Source organism: Trematomus bernacchii, unplaced genomic scaffold (assembly GCF_902827165.1).
Source record: "Trematomus bernacchii unplaced genomic scaffold, fTreBer1.1, whole genome shotgun sequence".
Lineage (NCBI taxonomy): Eukaryota > Metazoa > Chordata > Actinopteri > Perciformes > Nototheniidae > Trematomus > Trematomus bernacchii.
The window spans coordinates 1313774-1334978 of record NW_022987609.1 but is presented as its reverse complement, the minus strand read 5'-3'; the positions used below and the strand labels follow the sequence as shown (position 1 = coordinate 1334978).

At 39.0% G+C, this 21205-nt stretch overlaps 2 protein-coding genes across 2 annotated transcripts in view; both read right to left on the bottom strand.

The window, feature by feature from the left end:
• LOC117483452 (probable phospholipid-transporting ATPase IIA) overlaps nucleotides 1–8165 on the bottom strand; it is a 41917-nt gene extending 33752 nt beyond the window's left edge. The window contains exons 1-6 of the mRNA XM_034131792.1: nucleotides 8012–8165; nucleotides 5349–5493; nucleotides 3506–3619; nucleotides 3195–3303; nucleotides 1573–1631; nucleotides 660–711 (exon numbers count right to left, since the gene is read on the bottom strand). Coding sequence (XP_033987683.1) covers nucleotides 660–711; nucleotides 1573–1631; nucleotides 3195–3303; nucleotides 3506–3619; nucleotides 5349–5493; nucleotides 8012–8079 — 547 coding nt within the window. The 5' untranslated portion in view covers nucleotides 8080–8165. The remainder of the gene's footprint in view (nucleotides 1–659; nucleotides 712–1572; nucleotides 1632–3194; nucleotides 3304–3505; nucleotides 3620–5348; nucleotides 5494–8011) is intronic.
• A 1451-nt stretch (nucleotides 8166–9616) lies between these two features.
• On the bottom strand, nucleotides 9617–17267 carry sall4 (spalt-like transcription factor 4). Its single transcript, XM_034131947.1, has 4 exons — nucleotides 16810–17267; nucleotides 12079–14535; nucleotides 11680–11981; nucleotides 9617–11590 (listed from the first exon to the last, which is right to left on the bottom strand). Exons 1-4 carry the CDS (start codon nucleotides 16874–16876, stop codon nucleotides 11156–11158), a joined length of 3261 nt encoding a protein of 1086 aa, XP_033987838.1. The 5' UTR covers nucleotides 16877–17267; the 3' UTR covers nucleotides 9617–11155.
• Between the last annotated feature and the right edge of the window lie 3938 nt (nucleotides 17268–21205).

The window sequence follows — 21205 nt, the reverse complement described above, 5'->3', positions numbered from 1 at the left end:
GCCCAAAACTCCCAATCCTGGCCTAGGCTCTTCATAATTGACCTAATGGCCTCCACATGGAAGAGAGATAACCAAGCTGCACATTTCCAGTAAAACAAAGCTGTTGTTTTCCTTCCTCCAACAGGAAGTGGCAACAACAACAACAACAACATGCGTCTCGATTTACCTCAACATGCCCCTGTGATGTGATGTTTGATGTGCTGTTCCTTGGAGGTACTTTGAATTCAATTGTAATGTATTTTGTATATGTGCAAATAAATAAGTGCAATGCAATTCCCCATCTTCGTGTCATCACAAATCTTGTCTTAATCCTTATTTGATTATTCAGATTAAGCCTGCTGTTTTCTCTTTGCATTTGATATCTGTGTGTCCTTCCATCTTCCTTTTCACGATCTTCTCATTTGAAAGACAAAACGGGTTAGCGAAGATGAGGAGGGAGCCATGTTTTGTCTACATGACCCACTCTCCACTACGCTGCACTTTGAGTGATAGTTTAGTACTGGACTCAATTACAATTTAGACATTGTAGGACTTCCTGTGCTGGCTCAGGGCTAATCCCTGCACCTCAGCGCCTTTTCTTTTAAACAAGTCATTTCCCCCGGCCAGCCAGCCATCCAGCCCGTTGTGGTGATCTGGATGAATGACCAGCAGATGTTTACCATTTCTTTCCGAGGTCCTTAAAAAGATCATGTCAGCAGGAACTCGCTGGTTCTACAAAAAGAAAAGCAGAAAGAAAAACATCACTTTAACATCACTTCCTGATCCTGCACTTTTCTGTAGAGACGTTTAGCTTTTCATGTGCCACATTACCGGCAGCCAGTCAGTCAAAATAATAAGCCCTGCGGCAAATCATCCTGTCGTGGCCCGAGCAGGACCCTTACCAGGTTTTTTACACTCTGCCTGACCCGCTCCGTCCACGACACAAAACACATTCTGCATCCACTCATCTGGACAGCTTCCCAAAAACTGAACCGTGCATGGATTATTGATCAGTGGTGAAGAATAAAGTCAAAAATATGACAGCTATTTTTGGTTTAGCCATTGCTGCTTCTGAGTCCTAACATAACTCTGCATCACTCAGTCATATTAGAGAAACGTCTAGGACAACACGTGTGACCTTTCCTTCAGCTGCTTTGAAATGAGTGATTCAGAAAGAAGCCTGCCGTTTGGAAACAGGTCTCACTTCTCATGTTTCATGTACAAAGACCTTAGAGAATTTACTCTGCGACACAACAGATTCCCTCAGAAAACACACACTAAATTAGATATCTTAAAATAAACTACACTATCAGATTTCATGATGTCAAAAAAAAAAAGACATATCAATAAATAGTACTTAATCGAATTTGTTTGGGATCTAATTAAAAAGGTATTTTAGGTTCAGTTTGACAGGCGGAGAGTCAGCATTGATCAGAAGATTACAAAATCTTTACTAACTCTTTTCACCTCTCTCCCCAGCAGAGCACAGAACATTAACAACCCCCTCGTTATTCGCTGTCATATAACTGCTAACTGGACAGTTGGGAAAAGCAAAACTGTTCACAGATGTGGATGAAACGATCTTTAACAAACCTTCTCCACGATTATAAGATCTCCAACCTGGATGCCGCTGCTTTTAACCTTCACTGTGCCTGAAATAAAGAACAAAATGTCATGTTAATAAAGTGTGTTTATGAAAAAGATATAACAATCAAGAATGGGACCATCTTATAAATAATTGAACATAGATTTGAGAGCATTTATAGGATTGATCCTCGAAGATCATATCGAAAAACACTCTCCTGTGTTTTTTGGTTAATGAAATGTGATTTAAGAACATGAGTTTCTTCTCCTCGGTGAACCGTTGTCCTGCATGCCTCGGCAGTAACCCCAGTGAATTTGGGAACGTAATTTTCTGTGCAGATTTGAAAGAATGCAGGGGGAGTTGATCCTTTTCTCTCATTCCATTTGGAAAGAGCAGACAAAATTGTTTGGAAGAGATCACTGACCCCTGACCTGTGTCGTGACCTCAGGGCTTTGCATATGTAAGACATTAAAGCACATTAATATTGCTATGCGCCCGGGCTTCACGGGACTTCAAATGAGTGCCTCGCTCCACTATTACAAAAAAAACATTTTACACATTTTCACAGCAGCCTTATCATTCAGAAACTAAATGTGGCAATATATACTTTAAAGTCAGAGATGACGCTTTGATCTATACATTTATCTCACGCACATGCTTCGCTTAACACGTGATCAGAGCTGCGACATTACTATCTATTTAACTGATGTGTTGATCAAACGAAGATTAGCCTGCAACAATGTCCATTATTGATGAATCTATTTACATTTTTCATTCAGTTTTGATACATTCACAAGCTCAATCTACATACATGTGAATATGTATAGGTTTTTTTTTCTCAGAAAATGGATTATCTTTGCTTCTTCAAGCGTTTTTTCAACACAAAAAAAAAGAATAAATCTGTTTAAGTCATGTGAATTCATTTTATATATTTAAAAAAAACAATTTAATTAATAATAAGACAACTCAAGCACATTCTTCCTATGCTAGAAAACAACACACCAAGTCCTGACACCATAAACTTTCTATAAACCGCGAGATATTCTCGGGGGCCGCTATCATGGAGGCAAGCAGTAGTCGTGTTTATGGGTAAAACAAGCTGCCACATCAAAGGGACAAAGTGATGGAAACCACAAGAGGTCCCCTGCTTTTTATTGCTGGTAGCACTTTATACCGAGGCCTCTTATGTACACTTTTACATCTCTGCTTTGAATTACCCCACCATTTCCCCTAGCCCCAATAAGTTTGAACAGGATCAACCTCGTACAGTTAATAGACGCTGATGCTGAGGAATAAGCAACATGGTTCATCAACACAACCGAAACATATTCACTGTTTTCCTTTGAGTTTCTGATCCAAGGTTCAAGGTTCTTTATTTGTCAAACGAACATAGCTACAGTGTAGTTATGTCGATGAAAATCTTGTGTCACAGGCTTCTCCAACACACAAAACACAGATAAACAGACAAATATAGTGCAAGTAAATAGTAAATACAAGAAGAAAAATAGTTTAAAAAAGTGAAATAGTGCAATAAGAGTCGATATGCAAGTCATTGAAATATGATATATTAGGTAAATAGATAAATAAGTAGCAGCCAGATGAATATTGTGAATGTTGTTTCAATCCGTACCTCTTGTTGAAAGCTTGCTGTAAATCTGAGAGTTCACTTCTTTGTCTCGAAGGTAGCATCTTATTTCTTCAACTGCCTCTCTCATGATGGTAATAGCCAAAACCAGACCCTGAAGAGTGAAACATGTCCAAATTAAATAGTTATTTCTCCTAAATATAGAACAACAAATCAACTTCATACATGCTAGTGCTGTGGCTACCGTTACATTATTTCCATCAAAACTAAATACTATCAGAATAACTTCTAAACACTGATAAAGTCAAATGAGTTGATAGAGGGTGATAATTATCAGTCAGTGAAATGTCACACACCAGAGGGACCCAGTAGGTGTAGAGCGCTCCTAGTCGTAGCTCGTTGATAAACTGAGAGCAGGCCAGGAGCAAAAAGTACAAGTTGAAGAAGTACTTGAACTGATTAAACAGCACCTGTGGAAATAAAACAGAGAAGCAGAGAGTTCAATATTTGTTCAGAATTCCGCTTCAACTATACATTTGCTGGAAAAACAGGGTTCCTACAACCTACAAGTTAGATTTTAGAGTTTATTAATGCAGGATTACATTTAAAACCAGTTTCGTTTTTAGAAAAAAAAGGGTTAGGGTTAGTTTTTTTTGAGAATCCCATGAGTCCTGATACATTCATCAAGAAACGTTTTTTGGAAAATAACAGCCATCAATTTATAAAAAATTTAAAAAATGAATCCAAAATTGTTTACAGTGTATTCCTACTCTTTGTCCTTATGAACAATCTATGTCTATGTGACACTATGCACACACACTTTCATTAGTGTCCTTCTTAAAATGAACACTTTGCCCAATTGAATGTGTGCAGGATTACTACCAAAGGAAACTGTATGTGTTCACATTACTTCTGTACGTCATTTCCAAAACGACGAAAGTGGAGAGTAGAAGCAATGAAAACACAAACATAACGACTTCAATATGTTCCAGTGAGAAGATGTTCTTGGCATGACCAAGGAAAATAAAAAGCATCACAATTTGCAATGCAAAAAGGCTTTGCAAATGTGAGCTACCTTCAATGTCTGACTTCATAAACACGAAAAAGGTCATAAGATCTTAAGACAACTGAATGTCTGAAAAACAAATTCATATGTAAATCAAGCCGGGGAAATGCGAGGGTCAAAATCACAACGCTTAGAAAGAAAAACCTCCAACCAAATAACATTATGCATCTTCCATATTCTTCTAAGGATGTGATCTGGTGCTATGGGAAATGTTTTTGTTTTGCCAAATGTGATCTAGATGTACATCTGAACCCAAGACATCCCACCATGTCTAATATTTGTACTTTTGCTGTTCTTGTTAAAAACAATTGTTCTCAATGAGACTGTGTGATAAAATTAACAAACAACATGAAAGCAAAAGCTAACATTCTGTATATTCATACATACATACTTATGGCAGTGCATCTGTCAGGAACTGCCCTCTCGCATAAGTCACAAAGTTAGGTTAAAAATGTGTGCTAGCATAAGGAGGAATGCTAATATGTCGAAATTTTGGGTTAGACTAACAATTAGCAAACAAGACTACATTAGGAAGGAATGTATATTTATGTATATTTATGTATCTAAGCTAAGACAATTATTCACTGTATCAACTAGTCAATTAACAGAAAGCTTAACATAAACTCACTGATAACAACAATTGATTTATTGTTTGTCACTTTTTACACCAAAATGATAAACATTTGCTAGTTACAACCTCTTTAATGTGAGCTTTTTCTGCTTTTTTGTGTTTTATATTATTTTAACCTGAATGTATTTGGGTTTGATCTAATGGTTGGAATCCATTTCTGATATCTAGACACAGTCTTGGGTTATAATGGTCCTCTTTCACTAAGTTATAGACTAAATTATGAATCTATATCCGTAAAATAACTATCAGATCCACCATGATTTGACTCTCTGATGCTCATTTAAAATAAGTCATGAATACAATGTCCAGTTTTTGTCCCTGGTTAATATTTTGGTACAAGAAGACAGCCAAGATGATGGTTCCTAAGATAGTGTATGATAGTGTTTTTGGTGAAATGTAACCAAAAAGGGACAATGAGTAAGAGCCACGCTGGAGAGGTGGGTGGTGGTTTTGGGGGTGAACAGGAGGGAGGGTGGAGGGGTGACCTTTGACTGACACTAACCGCAGGCAGGAAGGTGAAGAAGTTGTACTTCTGGTTGTTAATGACATTCCTCGGGTACCTCTGCTCCCTCTTTTCTGGGTGGCCGAGCCACACGGTGCGGGGACGGAAGTCGCCCATGCCACAGCATCGCGACCACGGGCAGCACCTGAGAGCAAGAGTGGGAGAAACATTAAGGAATATCTCCAGAGAAACATCCAATCATTTAATATTCTTAACTTTAGAAAGAACATCTATAGTGTGACTCATTACCCTGTGTTGTTTTGTGTGAAGCTGTCATGTAATGGATTTCCAGTCACATCTCTGAGTTAATATGTTGCTTATTTCAGCTTCAAACTAAAGAAGAGACAAGGCTTAGCTAAAGGTCCATGACCATGAAGTCGGAAGAGATTATGCTTTACAAGATAAATATGAACTTAATCAGGAAAAGGGTGGCCACTCCCTCCGCTCTACACAAACATACACTCCATATCAATAAACTAAGAGTCCAGTGACCTCGGGATTAACAATCAAACTACTTTCTTAGTATAATACACACCTATAAACACAATAGGCCTCACAAAACAGATCATTTGTTTAGAGATTGTTGTGATAACCTTGCAGTGGACACTAACCAGTTCCTCTCCAATTAAATACGCAATTGCTGGATTTCCAGTATAGCTTGTATCAAGTGAGAAACCACATTTATCAGGTCCACATATGAAGAGATATTTCAGTGTTATGATAGATACTGTATTTAAAGATGCATATATGCACAGCATGCAAGTTTGTAGTATTTGGTATAGGATCAAATACAATAAGGTCCAAGAGATGATTTACTTTGTGGTACAATTTTATCATTGTAAAGCAACTTCTGATTTCTGTAATCTTGATTAAAAGATCAAGCTGTTGCTGTTTTTAGACCACGCACTTCCTTGCAAATAGATTGAGGCTGCGACTAATGACAGGCCTTTTACACAGAAGATATGTTGACATGTCACTGAAAGCAAGGACACAGGTGTAAATAATAAAATCAACGATGGCTGAGTTGACAGTTTACTGTGACAGCTGAATAAAAATGCGCCATCGTTAATTATATAAACAACAACTGTGCTGTTCCCACCATGACGAGTCAACATTCCTGCTGTGAAAAACGCACTTTTGTTGTGGGTATTCTGCCAATAGTTTCTTGATCAATTGTTTACATGGTATAAAACTAAGCCCAACATGGTGGAGAGGGAAAAAAGTGCTACACCTTGTTTTACTTCTATAAAATATTTTGTACAAATTCCCTAGAAAGGAATTTAACAAATGTAAATATCTTGTTTTGTCTGCTAAACTGTTTAACATTCGCTGTATACGATTTGTTCATTGTCAAAACCAATACATTTTTCGTCAACCTACTAATTAATCAAACAACTTATCAAGCTTTAGTGCAGATCTTGTGTTTTCAATGTTTGGTTTGTTGTTTTCAGCAGATTTATGGAACAACTATCTGCTCAATTTTCATGAAACATGATGGAAGGGAGTATCAAGGGCCAAGAAGCACTTCATTACACAGTGGGGAGTATCCGAATCACATTGCGGATAAACAAATTATTTTCCCCTTTCATTAACATTGCGAGACAGGTCATTTGGCAACAGCTGAGGTCTGCATTCTCAAAGCTCCCTTCTACTTGATATATAGGACACTTCAGCTTTATTTGGTACATCTAGCTACAGCAAATGCAGTCTAATACAACAGTCCTGGAATAAATGCTCCCTTCATGGAGATTATAATGCCCAGCTTTTGTTAAAACTGGTTTTGAGTCCCCTTTGCGATGATTTAAGGTGTAGTTTGTGGAGCATTATAAAGAGATATGTTTCTATAGTTTAGCATAGCCCATTGATAAGAAAAATAACTGAAAGCCACACATTACAACCTTTGTGAAGGTGAGATCTGTTGGAGGACTATTGTATATAAACTGGTAACTGAGAGTTTAACCACCATGTCAGTCAGGTTGGACAGGTGAATTGGACACAATGATAGCCATCATGCTTGACTAGTTATACTGCAAACTCAAGAACATACTGTAGACAAAGCCGCTAGCTACAGGCCAGTATCTATGCATAATAAACAGCTTATTTTCAGACATTTTGTCTTTGTATTATGTGATTATTAGAGGAGGTGACATCACCATGACAGCCTGGTCAGATTATTGGCTGCATTTCAGCACTGTGTCTGCCCTGTGCGTGTTTTCTCCATCATCAAGAGGCCTGCCCCTTTATGTGCAAATCACAAATAACCATACAAAAGGCATCATTTAGCCAGCATGTTAATTTAAAACATGGTATCGTTTTAAATCAGGGCCTATATTTCAGCGTAGTATCTGCTCTAGGACAGTTTCAGTCTACCGGGCACATATTGACATGGGCGTCAAATGCACTTGCTACCCCGGAACAAGGATGTCTCTTGGAGCTAAAGCTAGCAGTTTCTGAGCTACTATAAACGGCCAGAACATGCTCAAAAACATGAATTTGTATATTAGCCGTTGGTTTTCCCCTAACTGATATTTCAAATACCTCCACTGCTAAGCTAGTTTTAGACAATGTCTCGCGCTCCGGTAAACAATTTAACGTTAGCCGACCAGCGAAATACGTCAACAAACGGCTCCATATTAATATTCTATGCCGTATAACACCCTTACCCATTTCTGTTTTTACTGTCGTTTCTTTTCGGCCGCCTCACGGGTTGTAGGGGGATATTGTCGGTCATTCCTGCAGCTCCCGGTTAGCGGGTGGAGGCTGTTGTCAGTCCGCCTGGCAGGAGCGGTTTCTGGGCGGAGGCTCCCCGGCTGTCACTCACACGGGACGGTGGGGACAGTGAGCAGGTTAGCACTGATGCTGGGTCTGTTAGCTTACAATACACCAAGCACACTGTATCTCATCATGATTCACTGATACTTCTATTTGATCATAAATATAGTTGACTTTTGTTTCTAATATTTGTTTCAAGGGCTGAATGCTTATTTATTTATTTTCATTTTTCGTAGGAGTTTCATTTGAGTCACTATAAACATCAATTTCATAGTTTAGCTGTTGATAATGTCTAGGGAAAGGCACCATCAGAAGCAACAGGGGATAATGTGTTTATACAAATACCTGTCATCATACTTCCATATAGACTAAGGCATATTTTTAGGAAATAACTAAGCAGTGGTCGACATCAGGCTTAGCCTACCAAAGTAATCCCACTGCACCTAATGATACTTTTGAGGTTCCATTTTCTGCTACTATATTTATGTTCCAATACATTTTCATATTGTTTGTCCAGGACCCTTATTTAAGCAGCTTTTGTTACTTGTAACTCGGATTTTTCTAGACTAACCTCTACCAGTTGCCTAGTAGAAGTAGCTGATACTCTTTTATACCGAAATGTCAAGTAGCAAAGTAGCCTACAGGTCATGCATTTAAAATGTTACTTCAGTTTGAGTGCCAGTATTAGCATAAACATATTTATAAAGTGCCTAAAGTATTAGTTGCCTACTAGTTATGCAGAATTCCCCTTCTAATACTAGCAGCAAGCATATGCTTCTAAAACAGGTGTAAGACCTATGCCAATATAGCTAAATGTAGTAATGTAGTGATACAGCTTTGAATTCAGATTCAACCAAGTAAGAGGAAGAGCCATCTTGTTATGATTTTTTTGACAGTAGCCTACTATCTCTTAGTGTTTCTATCTCTCGCCATGCATCAAATTCATGCTTAAAACTGTTATTGTATGTTCTTATTTTACTTTGAATGTTTGGGGTTTTGATGTCTTTGACAGAATTAAACCAAATGGTTTCATACACAACAAAAACTGAACATGACTTATTGTAAAGTTGTCATATCTAGTGCAGGCAGTGCTGCTTACTCTGTAAATTGGTTTAAATGCACCAAAAGATTTGTTTCATGTCAAATATGCCACTGTATAGTTGACCTTAATGAATTGTGAACATGATTGGCAAGTAGGCAAGTATGCTTCAGTTGTAGATGCAAATAGTTGTTCGTTGAGAATGCAAAATGAGAAGGGATTAATGGCTACTGGTGGGTCATGAGCATACTAAGAAATACCCGAGTCAACTGAAGGTGAATTGATGTAAATAAGGGATTTTTATTTTATTTAAACTGCGGGCATTTCAGTTGGCAAAGGGGGAGATAATACAAAATTACACTATCAAATTGGCTCCCTGCCAGCTGTGTTCAGTCAGAGATTTTGTCCTTCAATAAGTTTGGGTACAGCACCAGTGGTGAAGTGAAGACAGCAAAAGTATTGAAAAAGTCAACCTGATTTTATTTTTCAAAATCAGAAAATATTAAGGTGTAGGAAACATTTGAAAAACAAAAAACATTTACATTGTAAACAGGCCAAATTGGCTCAACATCACTTTAATTGTAGAGACCAACCTGAAAGCAGTTTTGACATGGTTTGCTAAAGAAAGGCACAACTTGGCAAATGCATATCGATAAGGAATGTACAGCAGGGGCCTACAAAGTACTCTGACCATTCTGAGTTGTGTAAAGTGTCCAGTGATACATTCATTACTGTTCAACTCAGCAGGTTGAGAATGAAAATCTCATCATGTACTCGAGAATGTATCAGAAAACATACAGCGCATTGCGTTGAGAGAAGGGGGCACGGAGGACAACTAAAATCTAAACGAGGTAGAACTTACCCCCTAACCTCAAGCATTTTGTGAATTATAAATAAATTAATGATGCTACAAGTTGATACGAAAAAAATGAGTCTGACAATTACACTCAATGGTTGTAACACACAAAATTGACAGGAAGGAAAAGTTAACTAAATTGTTGATTAGCCTTTTCCCCTCTTAGCCATCACAATAAAAGCAGTGAAATGTAACTATAAAAATGTAAATGTGACTAAAACCTGATATAAAGTGCAGGCATGAGAACATCGACCATATAGAAGCCTTCAGAACTCAGCCAACTAAATTTGAATCTTCAGATTTACAAGTGGAATATGTTACTTTTGTTGATGAAAATATGAAATACAATGCTATATTATTAAACGGTGCAACACATAAATGTATCAGTATGAGCCTCAATTACAACCTTATTGTTCAGTCAAAGACACAGCAACAATAAACAAGTATAGGCACTTGACAAAAGCTTGAAATCATTACCTATCTTAGCACTGACAACAATAATGAAAGCCTATTTTGTATTAAATGAGATCCAAAATAGATGAGTGAACTGTTGCACCTTGATTTAATGGACAAGACACTGGAATAAGTCAGTCTGATCAAAAGCCCTTTCAAAATGAGACCAGCTAATGACATTTACCACTACAAAAATGAACAATGTCATAAAACCTTTGGCACACAATGAGTTAAAGTAGTCATTCTAGATATATACGGTTAACTACACCAATATTTCTGAACAGTGATACACGGTTTCCTTTAAAAATTCATGCCCTGAAACTTCCTATTAAAGTCAAAATCCTTCACAAAGTATCAAGGAGACAGTCTGAATTAAAGCAGTTTCAAGTAAGTTGTACATTCAAACTTCTGGATAGACAGCAAAACAAAAGTCACAGGAAAAATACCCGCATATATATTTATATCAAATAAAATACAACTACAGTAGTTATATCAATTCCAACAAAAAAAACAAAAAACACTTGAGAATCATTCAGATGAGGAGAGAGACCGCTGCAATGAAATTACAGGAAACATTCAACCTATCTAGCAGATTCTCACTGAATATTGATTGTACCTCATTCAAAAAAGGGAGACATTCAAAAACTGAGTTCATTTGGTAAATTGAGTAAAGGCTAAGAAAAAAGCCTAGTTAACTGCAATTTTACCCTCCTCCATGAAATGTTGGAACTGCAATTTTGGCACGCTGCTGGAGCCGTTCTTCTCCATTTCGGCCATTGAGCCAGGCAAGCCCGAGTGGGATCCATCCATCTTCATGAGGCCCCCAGTGGAGCCAATCAGAGGCCCACCAGCAGGGCTCCCTGGAAGGGGGATGCCACCCCCTTGGATGACAGAGATCTCGTTGGTCTTCATGGCCAGGCCTCCACTGAAGGCAGCAGCATACTGGTTCCACAGAGACTGTTCAAAGTTCATTGGTGGAGGACCCAGGTCTTTGGGGGCCTGCATCATTTCTGGAATCATCTTTGCCTCGGAGCTCATTGCCATCAGCGCCATGGGATTATCCAGAGACAGGCGCTGGCCACGCCGCGACGTGTTGTTCCACATGTGAGTGCCGATGTGTACCTAGAGACAAGACATAGTTCATATTAATCCCATCACAATGCTCGATAACTTCAAAATACTCAGCCCTTTGTCAGACCATTATGACTTACCTTTAAGTTTCCCTTGGTGGTGAAAGCCCTGCCACAGATATTGCAGGCAAATGGCTTCTCCCCTGTATGAGTGCGCTCGTGGATCTGCAAGGCGCTGGCAGATGAGAAGTTCTTGCAGCAGACATGACAAATGTGTTGTTTGGATGATCGTCGAGGTGCGCTGGAGATGGACGAGGGCATGGCGGTTCCCTGAGGCATATGGGAGCTGAACAAACCGTGAGGGCCCAACGGATTCTCTGAAGAAAGCTTCATCTCCAGACTATCCAGACTTGATGGCATCCTCATGAACATGTTGCCAGATACTTAAAAAAAAAAAAAAAGGGTGAAATATTAGATCTAACCATCCAACATGACAACCTCTAAAATACTTTGATTAAAATGGTTTTCTAATAAACTCACCATAGTCTCCATTTGTGTATGGCATGCCAGGTTCCTCTTTGATTGCTTTGGGGGTGAAGCTGCTGGAAGATGTGAGGTCAAGAGCTCCACTTGACTCAGTGCCACCTTGAGCACCGCCATCACCCTCTGGTCTAGAAGAACTGTGGGCAAATTCATTACTGGGAGCCTCAGGAGATTTGCTACAATTTGTGTTGTTGTTTAGTGGGGAAGATGAGTGATAGGACATGGCCGAATGGTCAGAAATGGCAGGGCTGCGGCCGTTCTGATACTCCTGCTCTCTGGGAGGAGGTAGGGATGGTCCCTCACTCTCCGAAGCGGTGCTGCTCTGTCGTTTCAATTCAAGAGCCGAGGTCAGACTCTTTAAAACTTCAAGGCTCGAAAACAGGATGGGGGGAGTCTGATTCTGTGGTGGTTCCTCAGAGGCGGGCGGGAGGGAATCTGAGGTGTCGTCTGGTTTCTGGGAGTTCAGCTCTGGCTCGGGATCTTCCAAGCTTGCTTCAAAACCAAGGATATCTGTAGAGTTCTCCTCCGACAGAGATAATTCCATGGCTTCTGCTGCTTCAAACGGGGTTTCTGGCATAGGGGTGTTAGGGATCTGCCCACCCATGTGCATGCGGATGTGCTGCTGCAGAACCACAGCATTTGTGAACTTCTTCTGGCAGATGGGACACGAGTGCTGCATTTTAAGAGGAGAGTTAGCCCTGTGCACTCCGTAATGGGCTTTAAGGTTACCCTTGGTGGAGAATGCGCGTCCACAGATTTTGCACTTGTAGGGTCTCTCGCCGGTGTGTGTGCGGTAATGCATTTTGAGCGAGCTCTGGCAACTGAGGACTCTATGGCAGATGACACACTCGTTGGGGTCGTTGGTCCTCTTCTCCAGGCCATCCACCATCTGCTGAAGTTTTGCAGTTCCAGAGCTTTGTTCACCTATAAGGGAATTACTGTTCATATGATGCAGGGCGCCCATCAGTTCTTTAGTATCCTTCTGATGCAGATCCACTGCTGTTTCTTGTCCGAACACATGAGAGGAAATGGTTGGGGAGATGTCGCTTGTTGATGGGGAAGGTCTCTGGGGAAATGGGTCCCCTGCGTAGCTGTCAAATGTCTTCAATGATGGTACAGGTGACTGTTGGAAGCCAGCAGCTGGCTGAGGCAACATAGGCTTAATGTCGGTCATATTTGACTCGTCCATGGGCATAGACATGCCATAGGGAATGCCACTGGTGGTGGGGATGTTGTCAAGGTGCTCGGGCACAGGATGTGGGTTCATGCCGATGTTAGGATACTTGTCTCTATGCCTCTGGAAATGCACTTTGAGGTTTCCTTTGGTTGTGAAGCGGTTGCCGCAAATATTACACTTGAAAGGCCTCTCGCCGGTGTGAGAACGCAAGTGAATCTGGAGAGCACTGTCATTGCCAAATGACTTTCCGCAGTACTTACACTTGTGCCTGTATGCCGAGTCGCCATTCTTTGGTTCTGGAGGGACAATCGGCATCGCCGGCTTCATTTTTTTAGAGGACTCAATGTCGGCTTGGATACCGTTGGAGCCGTTAGTGAAACCCATGACAACTGGTGACTGTGGAAGTTGTCCTGGTAAACGGCTAGCCAGATCTGGGATTGCTTTCAAAAGGTCAGTTTTAGAAGTAAAAGATTCCACTGCTTCAGGTAGACAGGGATGGATGCCAACTGGCAGAGTTAATTTACCTAGCTTCATTGCCTCCATAGAAAGGCTTTGACTGCCTGTCCTTTTTCCTATCAGAGCAGCTGCAGCTGACAACTGCTGAGAGAGATGTGCGCCAAGGGCTTTCAGAGGGTCCATTACTGCCCCTACCGATGACTGCAGACAGTTTGGAGTCATCATGGATACTTGGATTCTAATCTGTTCTGTGATCTGGATTTGCTGTAGCTGCTGTTGCTGAAGGCAAACTAACTGTTCCAAGATCATCGGGATGGCTTGTATGGCTTCCTGTGATGAGATCAGAGCTGTATTATTGGAATAATGTTGGGAGACCGCCACTTTGGTGTCTGCCATGGTTTCAAGAGTGACATTTGTATCTTGCATTTTGAGCGAGTGATGATAATTCATCTCAGGGCTAGTAGGCATCCCCGTCTGATCATGCTGTCCCGAGTCCTCTGCGTTCATGTTGGACTCGTCCTCTGTTCTTTGCAGCTGGTCTGGATTGGCATTTAATGGGGATTGGCTGCTGGACTGGCTGTCGTCCTGGTCACTCATAAGGTCGTCGGGGGAGCCTTGTAAATATCCCTCAGGCACTCCATTGCCATCTCCATTTTTCAGGATGAGCCCTTGCGGTTTTTTTGTGCATTTTTTCTCATGCTCAATATATTCTTCTTCATCGAAGAATTCGGCACAACACTTTTTGCAGACCCTGGTGTCGTCCATTCTGATCCTTTTCCCTTCATTTCCAATCTCCTCAACTTGATCATCAGGAGGAATTCCTTGAGAAAAAAAAAGAGGGTACAAGGATTTAATAATATGCTTTGAATACAGTAATGACAATATCTGACCAATACAATTAGTATAACAAGTATTGTAAAAATATTCCCATTGGTAATCACCAAGAAAAATCTAATTGTGGTAAGAACAAGAAATTCTCTAAAGCATTTTTTTTATAAATTATTGTTGCCATTGTGACACATAGATAATTCAATTCAGTGGTAAACTTTATTCATTTGTATTGTATGATGTTCCCTTTCTTTTGTCATTGCATTGGGTTGTTAAAGTCTTTGAATTTGCCTGCAGGGCCAGCAGAGGGCAACCCTCTACCTTTGACATTACCCTAAACAATGTCCAGGAAGACTTAAAGAGCCACTGGCATTACATTACTGTGTTTCTGAAATACTCCACCAAGGTACTTTGCTCAAAATCAGATCAGTTGCCAGTGTGGGACAAAACGTGTAACTCCTATAACACGCAGAGAAATGTAAATCTAGTTTCTGCAATAATTCATGATAATCTATAAACTGAATTTTAAGTTCTTGTTTGTAACAAAGAGTAGAAAGGAAAAACAAGTTTACATTTAGTATGCAAACATGGGTTTTTAAAAAAAATGGTAATTCTATGTTGATTAGCATGAAGCAGTTTCACAGCCTGATAAGTGCTCCAAGTGAGCATTTTAATTTGTCTGCTAACCAAGAGGCCATTTCACAACTGGGTGTATTGTTAAATGCTAATGCCTCAAAGAAAGGGGGTAGACCACCTGTTTGCATTTGCCCGAGGAAACTCGGAGACTTGTTAATTGCTCACCAGGAGGCATTGAAGCAGAGTAGCAAAAAGAAAAGTTGCAAACGGCATTACACTCTGAGCTTTGAGGAAACAGTACGAAGGACTCAGCCACCCATTTACGCACCAATACAGTCGCTCTTATCATAATGTAATTAACTTCGACAGAGTTGAATTTGTAAATAGAGATAATATTTAACAACTATTGATCCCCCAAAAGTCCCAATTTGTCGATTATGAAGTAAAAATTAGGAGGCAACGCTCTAGTTTACCACTTGACGGCGCATGACCTGCATCTGATCACCTATGGTGGGGTACATGACACGAGGTCAGACTAACCATTCAATGCATGGACCTAAGTGGTTCACAAAATATGAAATATTTCATCAAAAACGCTTTTTTCCTGAAATGTAGGTACACATCACAAAGCTCAGTAGCTGTCCTACGCAGTGTTAGCAAACTTTCCTAATTATAAGGTGAGGTCTAACTTGCGCCAGCAGCTACGGGAGCTTGCATATGGCAACACCAAAACGCACCCCCACCCAGTCTCCACAAAAAGGCCACTGCTCCATCCCCCACCTCTCCACATACGTACGAAAGGAAACAGTCATGCATTAAACTGGGGGATTTATTGCCTTTAGGTCAGCTTACTCCAGAGTCACATTTCATACAGTTCTTTTTGGGAAGCTTTCTTTAAAACCCTCAATATCGACGAACGCTTGCAAACAAATTCCACCAAAACATGAATGATCAATGTAGTTACATTAGATTCAGCAACGTACTCGGCGAAGTTGAAATATAATTTACAATACAAACAATTTCAACAAAACCACTTTAAATTCAGTCAAAGAGCGTTGAAGGCATACGCACTAATATTTGCCACCAAATAAAAGCGACGTTTCATTGACAAAATGTAGAATATCAGAATTATATGAAAGTAAAATGATAGGCCTACACATAAAATACACCCAGACCATCGTAGACATTCATTCTTAGCCACACAACTACTCGAGTAAATGTTCAATATATCAATAAATCAACAGGCAGCAAAAGAGGCTTTAATTAAGCCAAATAAGTTCAAAAATAATTTCAATGTTTGCCTTCGAAACTACTGCTCAAACGATATCGGTTTAGGAAGAAATTGTAAAATAGTTGAACATTAATCAAACTGAAAAAGTTACAAAATGTATCAATGTATCGTCTTTCTGTGAACAAAGTAAAACAAATTACAGTGTAGTCGTTTAAAACCCTCCTCGCGGAACACCTGTATCGTGTTAAAAATGATTTCAGATTTTGGTCCAGTGACTGAGGCTCAGTTCTTATTTCTGGTCAATTCAAACAGACAGCAACAGGTCAAAGTGCGAGTGGAACGATGTGAAATGCAGCCCCCAACTTTTGAGATAAAATGTCGATAGTTTTGCAACATGGCATGGCGAAGCTGTATGTTACGTTTTTCGGGAAACAAACAAATATGTTGTGCGTAAACTTACCATTCTCTAACGCACCGGGCTCGTCGGAGTTGATGTGCTGCGGTTTGGCTTGCTTGCGCCTCGACATGATGCAACCATCAGGAGCAAAGAGTTGCCAACAATATTTCCTCTCCTTCTTCTACAAATTTCTTCTGCTTGGCAAATTAGTCCCCCTCAAGTAGAAATGCGCATGTCAACGTAATTATTATTATCAATAATGCATTGCGATTCATCACGGTCCTCTGACAGCTGATTGGCTCCAGTCCAAGTGCTCACACATTATTCAAATGTGCTCCCTATTGATGAGCGGAGCGCGGAGCCGGGAGGGGGCGGGAGGAGCTCTGCGAGTGGCCGGGCTGGGGATGGAGGCAGGGTTAATAACACCCAACTCATCGCTCTCTCCCTTGTTCCCGAAAAAAAAAAATATTGTCACCGACAAACTCAAGCGACATAAAGATCAGTCAAACAACATGATCTTAAACTGGTAGTCTGCTTTCAACCTGTGGCACATTTGACCCAAAACACTGACATATTAAAAGTACATCACCAGATGCGTAATGTACATGCGTATAGGCTACTGTTTAAAAAAAAGTTATTTCCCAAATTCATACATACAATGTGTGTAGTGTTTTTCTGTTCATGCCCACAATTTACCTTGATGCTCCTACAGCATAACAGGGTTTTATTGCCATGTAGGTTTGCACATACAAGGATTTGTCTTGGTGATTGGTCCACAGTCGAAAAGTAAAAAAACAATGTAAAAAATACAATCAAAAATTAAACAAGACTTCAAACCTAATTAAAACATACACAATTTAAAAAATATATATCATATAGTGGAAGGAACCTTTATGATCTGTGTTGCAGTTTTGGTACAGTCAAGGCACGTTATATTAATCTGATCATCCTTCTGTATATGGTATGACAATATACTCTTATAATAATCCTTGGAGCAGTTACAGATTTCCAAATAAAGTCAAAAGGTTAGAGCAAAGTTAGATTAATGTACAGCAATAGAGGTTACATACACATCAACTCTGTTTGCACAACTTCTTTTAGGCTGACATGTATTTATGATGTACTCCAACTATGATAGGAATATGACATAAGGTGCATTATTGGTTCATGGAGGTTGCTTAGGTTAAACAAGGTTGTAATTTACAACTATGCAAAGTAACTTGTGCCGCAGCCACAGAATGTATCCTTTGGCTATTATTCAGGTTAATGCAAACGATCTTAAGCCATTTCATTGGTGGTTATGTGCATTTTTAACATTAAAATCATACAATTTCCTATTTATGAGGCTGTTTGTCACATATCTTTTCAAAATGCTGATCTCTAATGCTCTAAATCATACTTCTATGTCAGGAAAAATGACATGTGACCGCAATTTTCGTATCTTTTGTGGCTAATGTAGAGTGTCAAAAATGTAAAAGAGATGTCATGGAGTAGGGCATATGCTGAATATGCTGTTTCAACATTCAAACATTCCGGAAAGTTCACCACACGTAATTGAAGATCATTTCTACAAGGGGAAAACTTTAATCATAATACCAGAAGAGGTATAGTTAGGTATGATCAAACAACTGAATAGATGATCAGCTAATCAATAAACCAACCTAACATCTTCTAAAACTAAAATCTCACAATCAATAAACCACATCTTCTAAAACTAAAATCTCACAGTGATTCCTCTTCAAACCTGAGGGTAAAGATCCCGACATGTGCGATGATAACACAGAATGTACGTTGATCTGGCTTTACAAAACAATCCCAGACCAATACTTTAATCTTATGGATGTTCAGAGCATGAGGATATGAAGTATGCTGGTACAGGACATATAACCTACTTTTACTTCATTCTCAGATTACTTTAGTCATTTATTTTTGGAATGTGACAGAGACGACATACCAATCTGTGTTGAAACGCTGCTGAACGCACACCGAGAGGTCATCTGAGATCATAGCAGTGTGGGAAAATGCATTATGGATACACATTTAGTATTCATGAGGAGTAGAAGAAAGAAAGGAGACAAATCCTCAATGGGGCTGAGATATAAACAAGAATGATATCATAAACTGCTCCTGGCTTTCAGAGAGTAAACAGTGCAAAATAAACATCACACATTTGTGCAGAAAGAAGAGTGTAAAGGGCATAAAAAAATAAGACAAAGTCAAGGACACAGCATAAACAAATTGAAATATTTACGTTCACAATAATGCAAAAACAAGTATTAAGCCATGCAAATAAGGCACAATTCATACACAAGGCAGTTTGAAAGGGCTTTTTTGACATGTAAATGATTTGGAAATACAATGTAGAAGATACAAATAAAAAGGGAAAATACTTTTAGATATATTCATTAATTTGATCTGAAATATCAGAATCATGTTTGTTTCTGAGTTTTCCTGTACAAGCTAATTGCATATAATGGTGCACATATTAACACTGTAACACATATTAACACTGTAACACATATTAACACTGTAACACTGTAACACATATTAACACTGTAACATTGTAACACATATTAACACTGTAACACTGTAACACATATTAACACTAACACTGTAACACATATTCAACACTGTAACACTGTAACACATATTAACACTGTAACACATATTAACACTGTAACACATATTAACACTGTAACACTGTAACACATATTAAGACTGTAACACTGTAACACATATTAACACTGTAACACATATTAACACTGTAACACATATTAACACTGTAACACATATTAACACTGTAACACTGTAACACATATTAACACTGTAACACTAACACTGTAACACTGTAACACAAGTAAAGATGTCACATAAGACCAAACAAAGTATATAAAATAAATGAGAACATTGATCACAACACAAAATGAAGATTAATAATGAAGTCATCAGTTTTTACTTAATTTCTTTACTTAAAATATTAATTTCAAGGACAAAACATTACATTAAACATTTAAGGACAAGACTATAAACAAGCAAAAGATACAAACAGTATCCAAGAATGACAATTGTAAACAGTTGTAACGTACAATTTAACTCTTGGAGTTTAGGTGAGCAACAGTAATTGCTTGATTTGAAATGTAATAAGTAACTCTTATCATGCATGATATTGACCTTTTATCATTCAATTTCAGTGTTAAACTCCTCTACATAATAATAATAATAATGGGTTCCATTTATAAAGCACCTCATATTTGATTTCAAATCCCGAAGTGCTACAAGCAGTGAGCATGAACAGTATAAATAGACATTACAAAACACGGTAGAATTAATTAAAAGCAATAAAAAAATAAATAAAAGGGTGGTAAAAAGGTCTAGGCAAAGGCTCTGTTATATAATGCCACAGCTGATAAGTGTGAGACAAAGACAAGCCAATATATTCAGATCAACAAATGCCCTCTTAAGAGAGTGGGCTGAAGGTGAAAAAGAGGGGAGTGCTGTCTAGACGCTTTATTGCCCCAATAAGAAACTACGCTTGAATACGCTGCGTTCAATCTAAACAACCCAAACTGTGTGCAGCTGTAAAACTGCAGTTGTGGGAACCGGAGTAGTATATCATCCACATGGCATAAACATTTTGGAAAAAAACCATTATATCATAGTAAATCTTTAAAAATAGTGAGTGATATATAAGATACATTAATCGAAAATCAAAATAGCTGTTCATATGACTCACAGGAAAGACGAGTGGAAAATCCATCTTGCTGCTTTGTACCTTTTCTGTGAAGGCAATAACCCATAAAGAGCCTTTTAGAGTTTCCTGCATCTTCTGTTAAAGTGATAATTGCTGCTGAGGTGAATTGTGGGGATTTTGTAATGGTCAATGTCAACAATAACTGTTGCAGTGAGCACAGAATCCATTCCATATATCGCATCCTTGACCTGACGTGACCTATCAGACAATACTGAATATATATTGGTCACTGATGGACCCCAAACATTTACTATTGAGTATGTTCTATATCCTGACCTTTCTCTCATTCCCTCTGGAGTTTACAAAAGAGAACTCTGCGAGATGGACGGATGTCATGTTTTTCTCACATATGTCATTTGCCGAGCTTTACGATGACCTTGCAGTGGGCAAACAATAACAGCCTCAACACTTGCTGAGGAATTGTGAATTGAACATGTGTTTTTTAGGACTCAGTAAAAGATGAAAGGCACAGGCCAAACTTGGGAATGATGAGCTGTTTCACATCAGTGTGAAAATTAGAACTACGGTTCGAACAAGCCACATTTTTATGAAAAGAGCCTGCTTTACTTATCAGAGTTTTTGTATGAGAATGCAGTCAACTAACTAGATTTTACATTGAATTAGCTTAATCTTGAGATAAAATAAAATAACTTAATGCCGCCCTTCACTTGTTTTCTTTGCTTATTTTCCCTTAAAGCCCAGTCTGCT